Below are 15,212 nucleotides of genomic sequence, written 5' to 3'. Positions count from 1 at the left end.
TGCTGACCATAAGAGCTTACACTCTACAGGAGAGAGAGGACCCCACTGACCATAAGAGCTTACATTCTACAGGAGAGAGAGGACCCCACTGACCATAAGAGCTTACACTCTACAGGAGAGAGAGAGAGGACCCCACTGACCATAAGAGCTTACACTCTACAGGAGAGAGAGGACCCCACTGACCATAAAAGCTTACATTCTACATGAGAGAGAGGACCCCACTGACCATAAGAGCTTACACTCTACAGGAGAGAGAGAGGACCCCACTGACCATAAGAGCTTACACTCTACAGGAGAGAGAAGACCCCACTGACCATAAGAGCTTACACTCTACAGGAGAGAGAGAACCCCACTGACCATAAGAGCTCACACTCTACAGGAGAGAGAGAGGACCCCACTGACCATAAGAGCTTACACTCCACAGGAGAGAGATGACCCTGCTGACCATAAGAGCTTACACTCTAGAGGATAGAGAGGACCCCACTGACCATAAGAGCTTACACTCTACAGGAGAGAGAGGACCCCACTGACCATAACAGCTTACACTCTACTGGAGAGAGAGGACCCCACAGACCATAAGAGCTTACACTCTACAGGAGAGAGAGGACCCTGCTGACCATAAGAGCTTACACTCTAATGGAGAGAGAGGACCCCACTGACCATAAGAGCTCACACTCTACAGGAGAGAGAGAGGACCCCACTGACCATAAGAGCTTACACCCTACAGGAGAGAGAGGACCCCGCTGATCATAAGAGCTTACACTCTACAGGAGAGAGGACCCCACTGACCATAAGAGCTTACACTCTACAGGAGAGAGAGAACCCCACTGACCATAAGAGCTCACACTCTACAGGAGAGAGAGAGGACCCCACTGACCATAAGAGCTTACACTCTACAGGAGAGAGAGGACCCCACTGACCATAAGAGCTTACACTCTCCAGGAGAGAGAGAGGACCCCACTGACCATAAGAGCTTACACCCTACAAGAGAGAGAGGACCCCGCTGATCATAAGAGCTTACACTCTACAGGAGAGAGAGGACCCCACTGACCATAAGAGCTTACACTCTACAGGAGAGAGAGAACCCCACTGACCAAAAGAGCTCACACTCTACAGGAGAGAGAGAGGACCCCACTGACCATAAGAGCTTACACTCTACAGGAGAGAGAGGACCCCGCTGACCATAAGAGCTTACACTCTACAGGAGACAGAGAGGACCCCACTGACCATAGGAGCTTACACTCTACAGGAGAGAGAGGACCCCACTGACCATAAGAGCTTACACTCTACAGGAGAGAGAGAACCCCACTGACCATAAGAGCTCACACTCTACAGGAGAGAGAGAGGACCCCACTGACCATAAGAGCTTACACCCTACAGGAGAGAGAGGACTGCGATGATTATAAGAGCTTACACTCTACAGGAGAGAGCGGACCCCACTGACCATAAGAGCTTACACTCTACAGGAGAGAGAGGACCCCACTGACCATAAGAGCTTACACTCTACAGGAGAGAGAGGACCCTGCTGACCATAAGAGCTTACACTCTACAGGAGAGAGAGGACCCCACTGACCATAAGAGCTTACACTCTACAGGAGAGAGAGAACCCCACTCACCATAAGAGCTCACACTCTACAGGAGAGAGAGAGGACCCCACTGACCATAAGAGCTTACACTCTACAGGAGAGAGAGGACCCCGCTGACCATAAGAGCTTACACTGTACAGGAGAGAGAGAGGACCCCACTGATCATAAGAGCTTACACTGTACAGGAGAGAGAGAGGACCCCACTGATCATAGGAGCTTACACTCTACAGGAGAGAGAGGACCCCACTGACCATAAGAGCTCACACTCTACAGGAGAGAGAGAACCCCACTGACCATAAGAGCTCACACTCTACAGGAGAGAGAGAGGACCCCACTGACCATAAGAGCTTACACCCTACAGGAGAGAGAGGACTGCGATGATCATAAGAGCTTACACTCTACAGGAGAGAGCGGACCCCACTGACCATAAGAGCTTACACTCTACAGGAGAGAGAGGACCCCACTGACCATAAGAGCTTACACTCTACAGGAGAGAGAGGACCCCACTGACCATAAGAGCTTACACTCTACAGGAGAGGACCCTGCTGACCATAAGAGCTTACACTCTAATGGAGAGAGAGGACCCCACTGACCATAAGAGCTTACACTCTACAGGAGAGAGAGGACCCCGCTGACCATAAGAGCTTACACTCTACAGGAGAGAGAGAGGACCCCACTGACCATAAGATCTTACACTCTACAGGAGAGAGAGGAACCTACTGACCATAAGAGCTTAAACTCTACAGGAGAGAGAGAACCCCACTGACCATAAGAGCTCACACTCTACAGGAGAGAGAGAGGACCCCACTGACCATAAGAGCTTACACTCTACAGGAGAGAGAGGACCCCACTGACCATAAAAGCTTACATTCTACAGGAGAGAGAGGACCCCACTGACCATAAGAGCTTACACTCTACAGGAGAGAGAGAGGACCCCACTGACCATAAGAGCTTACACTCCACAGGAGAGAGAAGACCCCACTGACCATAAGAGCTTACACTCTACAGGAGAGAGAGAGGACCCCACTGACCATAAGAGCTCACACTCTACAGGAGAGAGAGAGGACCCCACTGACCATAAGAGCTTACACTCCACAGGAGAGAGATGACCCTGCTGACCATAAGAGCTTACACTCTAGAGGATAGAGAGGACCCCACTGACCATAAGAGCTTACACTCTACAGGAGAGAGAGGACCTTTCTGACCATAAGAGCTTACACTCTACAGGAGAGAGAGAACCCCACTGACCATAAGAGCTCACACTCTACAGGAGAGAGAGAGGACCCCACTGACCATAGGAGCTTACACTCTACAGGAGAGAGAGGACCCCACTGACCATAAAAGCTTACATTCTACAGGAGAGAGAGGACCCCACTGACCATAAGAGCTTACACTCTACAGGAGAGAGAGAGAGGACCCCACTGACCATAAGAGCTTACACTCTACAGGAGAGAGAGAGAGGACCCCACTGACCATAAGAGCTTACACTCTACAGGAGAGAGAGAACCCCACTGACCATAAGAGCTCACACTCTACAGGAGAGAGAGAGGACCCCACTGACCATAAGAGCTTACACTCCACAGGAGAGAGATGACCCTGCTGACCATAAGAGCTTACACTCTAGAGGATAGAGAGGACCCCACTGACCATAAGAGCTTACACTCTACAGGAGAGAGAGGACCCCACTGACCATAACAGCTTACACTCTACTGGAGAGAGAGGACCCCACAGACCATAAGAGCTTACACTCTACAGGAGAGAGAGGACCCTGCTGACCATAAGAGCTTACACTCTAATGGAGAGAGAGGACCCTACTGACCATAAGAGCTTACACTCTACAGGAGAGAGAGGACCCCACTGACCATAAGAGCTTACACTCTACAGGAGAGAGAGAGGACCCCACTGACCATAAAAGCTTACACCCTACAGAAGAGAGAGGACCCCGCTGATCATAAGAGCTTACACTCTACAGGAGAGAGGACCCCACTGACCATAAGAGCTTACACTCTACAGGAGAGAGAGAACCCCACTGACCATAAGAGCTCACACTCTACAGGAGAGAGAGAGGACCCCACTGACCATAAGAGCTTACACTCTACAGGAGAGAGAGGACCCCACTGACCATAAGAACTTACACTCTCCAGGAGAGAGAGAGGACCCCACTGACCATAAGAGCTTACACCCTACAGGAGAGAGAGGACCCCGCTGATCATAAGAGCTTACACTCTACAGGAGAGAGAGGACCCCACTGACCATAAGAGCTTACACTCTACAGGAGAGAGAGGACCCCACTGACCATAAGAGCTTACACTCTACAGGAGAGAGAGGACCCTGCTGACCATAAGAGCTTACACTCTACAGGAGAGAGAGGACCCCACTGACCATAAGAGCTTACACTCTACAGGAGAGAGAGGACCCCACTGACCATAAGAGCTTACACTCTACAGGAGAGAGAGGACCCCACTGACCATAAGAGCTTACACTCTACAGCAGAGAGAGGACCCCACTGACCATAAGAGCTTACACTCTACAGGAGAGGACCCTGCTGACCATAAGAGCTTACACTCTAATGGAGAGAGAGGACCACACTGACCATAAGAGCTTACACTCTACAGGAGAGAGAGGACCCCGCTGACCATAAGAGCTTACACTCTACAGGAAAGAGAGAGGACCCCATTGACCATAAGAGCTTACACTCTACAGGAGAGAGAGGAACCTACTGACCATAAGAGCTTAAACTCTACAGGAGAGAGAGAACCCCACTGACCATAAGAGCTCACACTCTACAGGAGAGAGAGAGGACCCCACTGACCATAGGAGCTTACACTCTACAGGAGAGAGAGAGGACCCCACTGACCATAAGAGCTTACACTCTACAGGAGAGAGAGGACCCTGCTGACCATAAGAGCTTACACTCTACAGGAGAGAGAGGACCCCACTGACCATAAGAGCTTACATTCTACAGGAGAGAGAAGACCCCAGTGACCATAAGAGCTTACACTCTACAGGAGAGAGAGAGAGAGGACCCCACTGACCATAAGAGCTTACACTCTACAGGAGAGAGAGGACCCCACTGACCATAAAAGCTTACATTCTAAAGGAGAGAGAGGACCCCACTGACCATAAGAGCTTACACTCTACAGGAGAGAGAGAGGACCCCACTGACCATAAGAGCTGACACTCTACAGGAGAGAGAAGACCCCACTGACCATAAGAGCTTACACTCTACAGGAGAGAGAGAACCCCACTGACCATAAGAGCTCACACTCTACAGGAGAGAGAGAGGACCCCACTGACCATAAGAGCGTACACTCCACAGGAGAGAGATGACCCTGCTGACCATAAGAGCTTACACTCTAGAGGATAGAGAGGACCCCACTGACCATAAGAGCTTACACTCTACAGGAGAGAGAGGACCCTTCTGACCATAAGAGCTTACACTCTACAGGAGAGAGAGAACCCCACTGACCATAAGAGCTCACACTCTACAGGAGAGAGAGAGGACCCCACTGACCATAGGAGCTTACACTCTACAGGAGAGAGAGAGGACCCCACTGACCATAAGAGATTACACTCTACAGGAGAGAGAGGACCCTGCTGACCATAAGAGCTTACACTCTACAGGAGAGAGAGGACCCCACTGACCATAAGAGCTTACATTCTACAGGAGAGAGAGGACCCCACTGACCAAAAGAGCTTACACTCTACAGGAGAGAGAGAGAGGACCTCACTGACCATAAGACCTTACACTCTACAGGAGAGAGAGGACCCCACTGACCATAAAAGCTTACATTCTACAGGAGAGAGAGGACCCCACTGACCATAAGAGCTTACACTCTACAGGAGAGAGAGAGAGGACCCCACTGACCATAAGAGCTTACACTCTACAGGAGAGAGAAGACCCCACTGACCATAAGAGCTTACACTCTACAGGAGAGAGAGAACCCCACTGACCATAAGAGCTCACACTCTACAGGAGAGAGAGAGGACCCCACTGACCATAAGAGCTTACACTCCACAGGAGAGAGATGACCCTGCTGACCATAAGAGCTTACACTCTACAGGAGAGAGAGGACCCCACTGACCATAACAGCTTACACTCTACTGGAGAGAGAGGACCCCACACACCATAAGAGCTTACACTCTACAGGAGAGAGAGGACCCTGCTGACCATAAGAGCTTACACTCTAATGGAGAGAGAGAGGACCCCACTGACCATAAGAGCTTACACTCTACAGGAGAGAGAGGACCCCGCTGACCATAAGAGCTTACACTCTACAGGAGAGAGAGAGGACCCCACTGACCATAAGAGCTTACACCCTACAGGAGAGAGAGGACCCCGCTGATCATAAGAGCTTACACTCTACAGGAGAGAGGACCCCACTGACCATAAGAGCTTACACTCTACAGGAGAGAGAGAACCCCACTGACCATAAGAGCTCACACTCTACAGGAGAGAGAGAGGACCCCACTGACCATAAGAGCTTACACTCTACAGGAGAGAGAGGACCCCACTGACCATAAGAGCTTACACTCTCCAGGAGAGAGAGTGGACCCCACTGACCATAAGAGCTTACACCCTACAGGAGAGAGAGGACCCCGCTGATCATAAGAGCTTACACTCTACAGGAGAGAGAGGACCCCACTGACCATAAGAGCTTACACTCTACAGGAGAGAGAGAGGACCCCACTGACCATAAGAGCTTACACTCTACAGGAGAGAGGACCCCGCTGACCATAAGAGCTTACACTCTACAGGAGAGAGAGAGGACCCCACTGACCATAGGAGCTTACACTCTACAGGAGAGAGAGGACCCCACTGACCATAAGAGCTTACACTCTACAGGAGAGAGAGAACCCCACTGACCATAAGAGCTCACACTCTACAGGAGAGAGAGAGGACCCCACTGACCATAAGAGCTTACACCCTACAGGAGAGAGAGGACTGCGATGATCATAAGAGCTTACACTCTACAGGAGAGAGCGGACCCCACTGACCATAAGAGCTTACACTCTACAGGAGAGAGAGGACCCCACTGACCATAAGAGCTTACACTCTACAGGAGAGAGAGGACCCTGCTGACCATAAGAGCTTACACTCTACAGGAGAGAGAGGACCCCACTGACCATAAGAGCTTACACTCTACAGGAGAGAGAGGACCCCACTGACCATAAGAGCTTACACTCTACAGGAGAGAGAGAGGACCCCACTGACCATAACAGCTTACACTCTACAGGAGAGAGAGAACCCCACTGACCATAAGAGCTTACAATCTACAGGAGAGAGTGAACCCCACTGACCATAAGAGCTTACACTCTACAGGAGAGAGAGGACCCCACTGACCATAAGAGCTTACACTCTACAGGAGAGAGAGAGAGGACCCCACTGACCATAAGAGCTTACACTCCACAGGAGAGAGATGACCCTGCTGACCATAAGAGCTTACACTCTACAGGATAGAGAGGACCCCACTGACCATAAGAGCTTACACTCTACAGGAGAGAGAGGACCCCACTGACCATAAGAGCTTACACTCTACAGGAGAGAGAGAGGACCCCACTGACCATAAGAGCTTACACTCTACAGGAGAGAGAGGACCCTGCTGACCATAAGAGCTTACACTCTACAGGAGAGAGAGGACCCCACTGACCATAAGAGCTTACATTCTACAGGAGAGAGAGGATCCCACTGACCATAAGAGCTTACACTCTACAGGAGAGAGAGAGGACCCCACTGACAATAAGAGCTTACACTCTACAGGAGAGAGAGAGGACCCCACTTACCATAAGAGCTTACACTCTACAGGAGAGAGAGGACCCCACTGACCATAAAAGCTTACATTCTACAGGAGAGAGAGGACCCCACTGACCATAAGAGCTTACACTCTACAGGAGAGAGAGAGGACCCCACTGACCATAAGAGCTTACACTCCACAGGAGAGAGATGACCCCGCTGACCATAAGAGCTTACACTCTAGAGGATAGAGAGGACCCCACTGACCATAACAGCTTTCACTCTACAGGAGAGAGAGGACCCCACAGACCATAAGAGCTTACACTCTACAGGAGAGAGAGGACCCTGCTGACCATAAGAGCTTACACTCTAATGGAGAGAGAGGACCCCACTGACCATAAGAGCTTACACTCTACAGGAGAGAGAGAGGACCCCACTGACCATAAGAGCTTACACCCTACAGGAGAGAGAGGACTGCGATGATCATAAGAGCTTACACTCTACAGGAGAGAGAGGACCCCGCTGACCATAAGAGCTTACACTCTACAGGAGAGAGAGAGGACCCCACTGACCATAAGAGCTTACACTCTACAAGAGAGAGAGGACCCTACTGACCATAAGAGCTTACACTCTACAGGAGAGAGAGAACCCCACTGACCATAAGAGCTCACACTCTACAGGAGAGAGAGAGGACCCCACTGACCATAGGAGCTTACACTCTACAGGAGAGAGAGAGGACCCCACTGACCATAAGAGCTTACACTCTACAGGAGAGAGAGGACCCCACTGACCATAAGAGCTTACACTCTACAGGAGAGAGAGAGGACCCCACTGAGCATAAGAGCTTACACCCTACAGGAGAGAGATGACCCCGCTGATCATAAGAGCTTACACTCTACAGGAGAGAGAGAACCCCACTGACCATAAGAGCTTACACCCTACAGGAGAGAGAGGACCCCGCTGATCATAAGAGCTTACACTCTACAGGAGAGAGAGGACCCCGCTGATCATAAGAGCTTACACTCTACAGGAGAGAGAGAACCCCACTGACCATAAGAGCTCACACTCTACAGGAGAGAGAGAGGACTCCACTGACCATAAGAGCTTACACTCTACAGGAGAGAGAGGACCCCGCTGACCATAAGAGCTTACACTCTACAGGAGAGAGAGAGGACCCCACTGACCATAGGAGCTTACACTCTACAGGAGAGAGAGGACCCCACTGACCATAAGAGCTTACACTCTACAGGAGAGAGAGAGGACCCCACTGACCATAAGAGCTTACACCCTACAGGAGAGAGAGGACTGCGATGATCATAAGAGCTTACACTCTACAGGAGAGAGCGGACTCCACTGACCATAAGAGCTTACACTCTACAGGAGAGAGAGGACCCCACTGACCATAAGAGCTTACACTCTACAGGAGAGAGAGGACCCCACTGACCATAAGAGCTTACACTCTACAGGAGAGAGAGGACCCCACTGACCATAAGAGCTTACACTCTACAGGAGAGAGAGAGGACCCCACTGACCATAAGAGCTTACACTCTACAGGAGAGAGAGAACCCCACTGACCATAAGAGCTTACAATCTACAGGAGAGAGTGAACCCCACTGACCATAAGAGCTTACACTCTACAGGAGAGAGAGGACCCCACTGACCATAAGAGCTTACACTCTACAGGAGAGAGAGGACCTCACTGACCATAAGAGCTTACACTCTACAGGAGAGAGAGGACCCCACTGACCATAAGAGCTTACACTCTACAGTAGGTAGGACCTCCTCACTCGTCCTCTCTTTCTGAGCTGCCTCCTCTCTCTGCTCCGCCGTCGCCAGCACTAGGACCGGGGGGCTCCGCCGGTAGCTGTCAGCTCGGTCCCGGCAGCTCGGTCCTGTCAGCTCGGTCCCGGCAGCTCGGTCCTGTCAGCTCGGTCCCGGCAGCTCGGTCCTGTCAGCTCGGTCCTGTCAGCTCGGTCCCGGCAGCTCGGTCCTGTCAGCTCGGTCCCGGCAGCTCGGTCCTGTCAGCTCGGTCCTGTCAGCTCGGTCCCGGCAGCTCGGTCCTGTCAGCTCGGTCCTGTCAGCTCGGTCCCGGCAGCTCGGTCCTGTCAGCTCGGTCCTGTCAGCTCGGTCCCGGCAGCTCGGTCCTGTCAGCTCGGTCCCGGCAGCTCGGTCCTGTCAGCTCGGTCCCGGCAGCTCGGTCCCGGCAGCTCGGTCCTGTCAGCTCGGTCCCGGCAGCTCGGTCCCGGCAGCTCGGTCCTGTCAGCTCGGTCCCGGCAGCTCGGTCCTGTCAGCAGCAGGTGCCGCCCGCGGTCTCCAGAGCTGCAGTTCTTCATGGCTGATGCCGGCGCGGGCCGGAGCCGGTGACTCCCGGGGACAGGAGCGGAGGAGCATGGCGCAGAGCAGGAGGAGCCGGGTAATGGGGCGCGGGGGGGGGGGGGCGGCTGTATACCGCCGGTGTGAACACTGCCCTGCGCTGCGGCCCCGGGTGTATCTCCCCTCCCGTCCTCTGCGGCGGAGCTGCCACATATCCCGTCATGTCGCACAATGGGCGAAAAACATACAATCAGGGATTTCTGTATAGTCACATCTGCATCATCATCATCCAGAAATGTCCAGAACATGAAAATGATCCCCAAAATGGAGCAATTCATTAGAGAGACTGTAGGAATGAGAAGTCAGGACTCCATCACTAAATCCAGCACTGCAGGGGTTAATATTAGAGCCTCAGGAGCTCAGAGTGGATACATGTGGCACTGCAGGGGTTAATATCAGACGCTCAGGAGCTCAGAGTGGATACATGTGGCACTGCAGGGGTTAATATTAGAGCCTCAGGAGCTCAGAGTGGATACATGTGGCACTGCAGGGGTTAATATCAGACGCTCAGGAGCTCAGAGTGGATACATGTGGCAATGCAGGGGTTAATATCACAGACTCTATAGGGGTTACTCCGGTGTTGTTCGGGGTTACTCCGGTGTTGGGCGGGGTTACTCCGGTGTAGTTCGGGGTTACTCCGGTGTTGGGTGGGGTTACTCCGGTGTTGTACGGGGATACTCCGGTGTTGGGTGGGGTTACTCCGGTGTTGGGCGGGGATACTCCGGTGTTGGGTGGGGTTACTCCGGTGTTGGGCGGGGTTACTCCGGTGTTGGGCGGGGTTACTCCGGTGTTGGGCGGGGATACTCCGGTGTTGGGTGGGGTTACTCCGGTGTTGTACGGGGATACTCCGGTGTTGGGCGGGGTTGCTCCGGTGTTGTGCGGGGATACTCCGGTGTTGTGCGGGGATACTCCGGTGTTGTGCGGGGTTACTCCGGTGTTGTGCGGGGATACTCCGGTGTTGTACGGGGATACTCCGGTGTTGTGCGGGGATACTCCGGTGTTGTGTGGGGTTACTCCGGTGTTGTGCGGGGTTACTCCGGTGTTGTGCGGGGTTACTCCGGTGTTGTGCGGGGTTACTCCGGTGTTGTGCGGGGTTACTCTGGTGTTGTGCGGGGATACTCCGGTGTTGTGTGGGGTTACTCCGGTGTTGTGCGGGGTTACTCCGGTGTTGTGCGGGGTTACTCCGGTGTTGTGCGGGGTTACTCCGGTGTTGTGCGGGGTTACTCTGGTGTTGTACGGGGATACTCCGGTGTTGTGCAGGATTACTCCGGTGTTGTGCGGGGATACTCCGGTGTTGTGCGGGGTTGCTCCGGTGTTGTGCGGGGTTACTGCGGTGTTGTGCGGGGATACTCCGGTGTTGTGCGGGGTTACTCCGGTGTTGTGCGGGGTTACTCTGGTGTTGTGCGGGGATACTCCGGTGTTGTGCGGGGATACTCCGGTGTTGTGCGGGGATACTCCGGTGTTGTGCGGGGTTACTCTGGTGTTGTACGGGGATACTCCGGTGTTGTGCGGGTTTACTCCGGTGTTGTGCGGGGTTACTCCGGTGTTGTGCGGGGTTACTCCGGTGTTGTGCGGGGTTACTCCGGTGTTGTGCGGGGTTACTCCGGTGTTGTGCGGGGATACTCCGGTGTTGTGCGGGGTTACTCCGGTGTTGTGCGGGGTTACTCCGGTGTTGTGCGGGGATACTCCGGTGTAGTGCGGGGATACTCAGGTGTTGTGCGGGGATACTCCGGTGTAGTGCGGGGATACTCCGGTGTTGTGCGGGGTTACTCCGGTGTTGTGCGGGGTTACTCCGGTGTTGTGCGGGGTTACTCCGGTGTTGTGCGGGGTTTCTCCGGTGTTGTGTGGGGTTACTCCGGTGTTGTGCGGGGATACTCTGGTGTTGTGCGGGGATACTCTGGTGTTGTGCGGGGATACTCCGGTGTTGTGCGGGGTTACTCCGGTGTTGTGCGGGGTTACTCTGGTGTTGTGCGGGGTTACTCTGGTGTTGTGCGGGGATACTCCGGTGTAGTGCGGGGATACTCCGGTGTTGTTCGGGGTTACTCCGGTGTTGTTCGGGGTTACTCCGGTGTTGTGCGGGGATACTCCGGTGTTGTGCGGGGTTACTCCGGTGTTGTGCGGGGTTACTCCGGTGTTGTGCGGGGTTACTCCGGTGTTGGGCGGGGATACTCCGGTGTTGGGCGGGGTTGCTCCGGTGTTGGGCGGGGTTGCTCCGGTGTTGTGCGGGGATACTCCGGTGTTGTGCGGGGTTACTCCGGTGTTTTGCGGGGTTACTCTGGTGTTGTGCGGGGATACTCCGGTGTTGTGCGGGGATACTCCGGTGTTGTGCGGGGATACTCCGGTGTAGTGCGGGGTTACTCCGGTGTAGTGCGGGGTTTCTCTGGTGTTGGGTGGGGTTACTCCGGTGTTGGGCGGGGATACTCTGGTGTAGTGCGGGGTTACTCCGGTGTTGGGCGGGGTTACTCCGGTGTTGTGCGGGGTTACTCCGGTGTTGTGCGGGGATACTCCGGTGTTGTGCGGGGTTACTCCGGTGTTGTGCGGGGTTACTCCGGTGTTGTGCGGGGTTACTGCGGTGTTGGGCGGGGATACTCCGGTGTTGGGCGGGGTTACTCCGGTGTTGTGCGGGGATACTCCGGTGTAGTGCGGGGATACTCCGGTGTAGTGCGGGGTTACTCTGGTGTTGTGCGGGGTTACTCCGGTGTTGGGTGGGGTTACTCCGGTGTTGGGCGGGGATACTCTGGTGTAGTGCGGGGTTACTCCGGTGTTGTGCGGGGATACTCCGGTGTAGTGCGGGGTTACTGCGGTGTTGGGCGGGGTTACTCCGGTGTTGGGCGGGGTTACTCCGGTGTTGGGCGGGGATACTCCGGTGTTGGGCGGGGATACTCCGGTGTTGGGCGGGGTTACTCCGGTGTTGGGCGGGGTTACTCCGGTGTTGGGCGGGGATACTCCGGTGTACTGCGGGGTTACTCCGGTGTTGGGTGGGGATACTCCGGTGTTGGGCGGGGTTACTCCGGTGTTTTGCGGGGTTACTCTGGTGTTGTGCGGGGATACTCCGGTGTTGTGCGGGGATACTCCGGTGTTGTGCGGGGATACTCCGGTGTAGTGCGGGGTTACTCCGGTGTAGTGCGGGGTTTCTCTGGTGTTGGGTGGGGTTACTCCGGTGTTGGGCGAGGATACTCTGGTGTAGTGCGGGGTTACTCCGGTGTTGGGCGGGGTTACTCCGGTGTTGGGCGGGGTTACTCCGGTGTTGTGCGGGGATACTCCGGTGTTGTGCGGGGTTACTCCGGTGTTGTGCGGGGTTACTCCGGTGTTGTGCGGGGTTACTCCGGTGTTGTGCGGGGTTACTGCGGTGTTGGGCGGGGATACTCCGGTGTTGGGCGGGGTTACTCCGGTGTTGTGCGGGGATACTCCGGTGTAGTGCGGGGTTACTCTGGTGTTGGGCGGGGTTACTCTGGTGTTGGGTGGGGTTACTCTGGTGTTGGGCGGGGTTACTCCGGTGTTGGGCGGGGATACTCCGGTGTTGGGCGGGGATACTCCGGTGTTGGGCGGGGTTACTCCGGTGTTGGGCGGGGTTACTCCGGTGTTGGGCGGGGTTACTCCGGTGTTGGGCGGGGATACTCCGGTGTACTGCGGGGTTACTCCGGTGTTGGGTGAGGATACTCCGGTGTTGGGCGGGGTTACTCCGGTGTTTTGCGGGGTTACTCTGGTGTTGTGCGGGGATACTCCGGTGTTGTGCGGGGATACTCCGGTGTTGTGCGGGGATACTCCGGTGTAGTGCGGGGTTACTCCGGTGTAGTGCAGGGTTTCTCTGGTGTTGGGTGGGGTTACTCCGGTGTTGGGCGAGGATACTCTGGTGTAGTGCGGGGTTACTCCGGTGTTGGGCGGGGTTACTCCGGTGTTGTGCGGGGATACTCCGGTGTTGTGCGGGGTTACTCCGGTGTTGTGCGGGGTTACTCCGGTGTTGTGCGGGGTTACTCCGGTGTTGTGCGGGGTTACTCCGGTGTTGGGCGGGGATACTCCGGTGTTGGGCGGGGTTACTCCGGTGTTGTGCGGGGATACTCCGGTGTAGTGCGGGGTTACTCCGGTGTAGTGCGGGGTTACTCTGGTGTTGGGCGGGGTTACTCTGGTGATGGGCGGGGTTACTCCGGTGTTGGGCGGGGTTACTCCGGTGTTGGGCGAGGATACTCTGGTGTAGTGCGGGGTTACTCCGGTGTTGGGCGGGGTTACTCCGGTGTTGGGCGGGGTTACTCCGGTGTTGTGCGGGGATACTCCGGTGTTGTGCGGGGTTACTCCGGTGTTGTGCGGGGTTACTCCGGTGTTGTGCGGGGTTACTGCGGTGTTGGGCGGGGATACTCCGGTGTTGGGCGGGGTTACTCCGGTGTTGGGCGGGGATACTCCGGTGTAGTGCGGGGTTACTCTGGTGTTGGGCGGGGTTACTCTGGTGTTAGGTGGGGTTACTCTGGTGTTGGGCGGGGTTACTCCGGTGTTGTGCGGGGATACTCCGGTGTTGGGCGGGGATACTCCGGTGTTGGGCGGGGTTACTCCGGTGTTGGGCGGGGTTACTCCGGTGTTGGGCGGGGTTACTCCGGTGTTGGGCGGGGATACTCCGGTGTACTGCGGGGTTACTCCGGTGTTGGGTGAGGATACTCCGGTGTTGGGCGGGGTTACTCCGGTGTTTTGCGGGGTTACTCTGGTGTTGTGCGGGGATACTCCGGTGTTGTGCGGGGATACTCCGGTGTTGTGCGGGGATACTCCGGTGTAGTGCGGGGTTACTCCGGTGTAGTGCGGGGTTTCTCTGGTGTTGGGTGGGGTTACTCCGGTGTTGGGCGAGGATACTCTGGTGTAGTGCGGGGTTACTCCGGTGTTGGGCGGGGTTACTCCGGTGTTGGGCGGGGTTACTCCGGTGTTGTGCGGGGATACTCCGGTGTTGTGCGGGGTTACTCCGGTGTTGTGCGGGGTTACTCCGGTGTTGTGCGGGGTTACTCCGGTGTTGTGCGGGGTTACTCCGGTGTTGGGCGGGGATACTCCGGTGTTGGGCGGGGTTACTCCGGTGTTGTGCGGGGATACTCCGGTGTAGTGCGGGGTTACTCTGGTGTTGGGTGGGGTTACTCTGGTGTTGGGCGGGGTTACTCCGGTGTTGGGCGGGGTTACTCCGGTGTTGTGCGGGGATACTCCGGTGTTGTGCGGGGTTACTGCGGTGTTGTGCGGGGTTACTGCGGTGTTGGGCGGGGTTACTGCGGTGTTGGGCGGGGTTACTGCGGTGTTGGGCGGGGATACTCCGGTGTTGTGCGGGGATACTCCGGTGTTGGGCGGGGTTACTCCGGTGTTGGCCGGGGTTACTCCGGTGTTGGGCGGGGTTACTCCGGTGTTGTGCGGGGATACTCCGGTGTACTGCGGGGTTACTCCGGTGTTGGGTGGGGATACTCCGGTGTTGGGTGGGGATACTCCGGTGTTGGGCGGGGATACTCCGGTGTTGTGCGGGGATACTCCGGTGTTGTGCGGGGATACTCCGGTGTTGT

At 55.3% G+C, this 15,212-nt stretch overlaps 1 protein-coding gene across 1 annotated transcript in view; it reads left to right on the top strand.

The window, feature by feature from the left end:
• Positions 1-9,506: 9,506 nt before the first annotated feature.
• LOC142270704 (dynactin subunit 1-like) overlaps positions 9,507-15,212 on the top strand; it is a 42,226-nt gene continuing 36,520 nt past the window's right edge. Inside the window, exon 1 of the mRNA XM_075332452.1 lies at positions 9,507-9,733. Within this exon, the coding sequence (XP_075188567.1) occupies positions 9,659-9,733 (75 nt within the window). The 5' untranslated portion in view covers positions 9,507-9,658. The remainder of the gene's footprint in view (positions 9,734-15,212) is intronic.

This window comes from Anomaloglossus baeobatrachus, chromosome 1 (genome assembly GCF_048569485.1).
Source record: "Anomaloglossus baeobatrachus isolate aAnoBae1 chromosome 1, aAnoBae1.hap1, whole genome shotgun sequence".
Classification (NCBI taxonomy): Eukaryota; Metazoa; Chordata; class Amphibia; order Anura; family Aromobatidae; genus Anomaloglossus; species Anomaloglossus baeobatrachus.
This window is presented reverse-complemented; position numbering and strand designations above follow the sequence as displayed.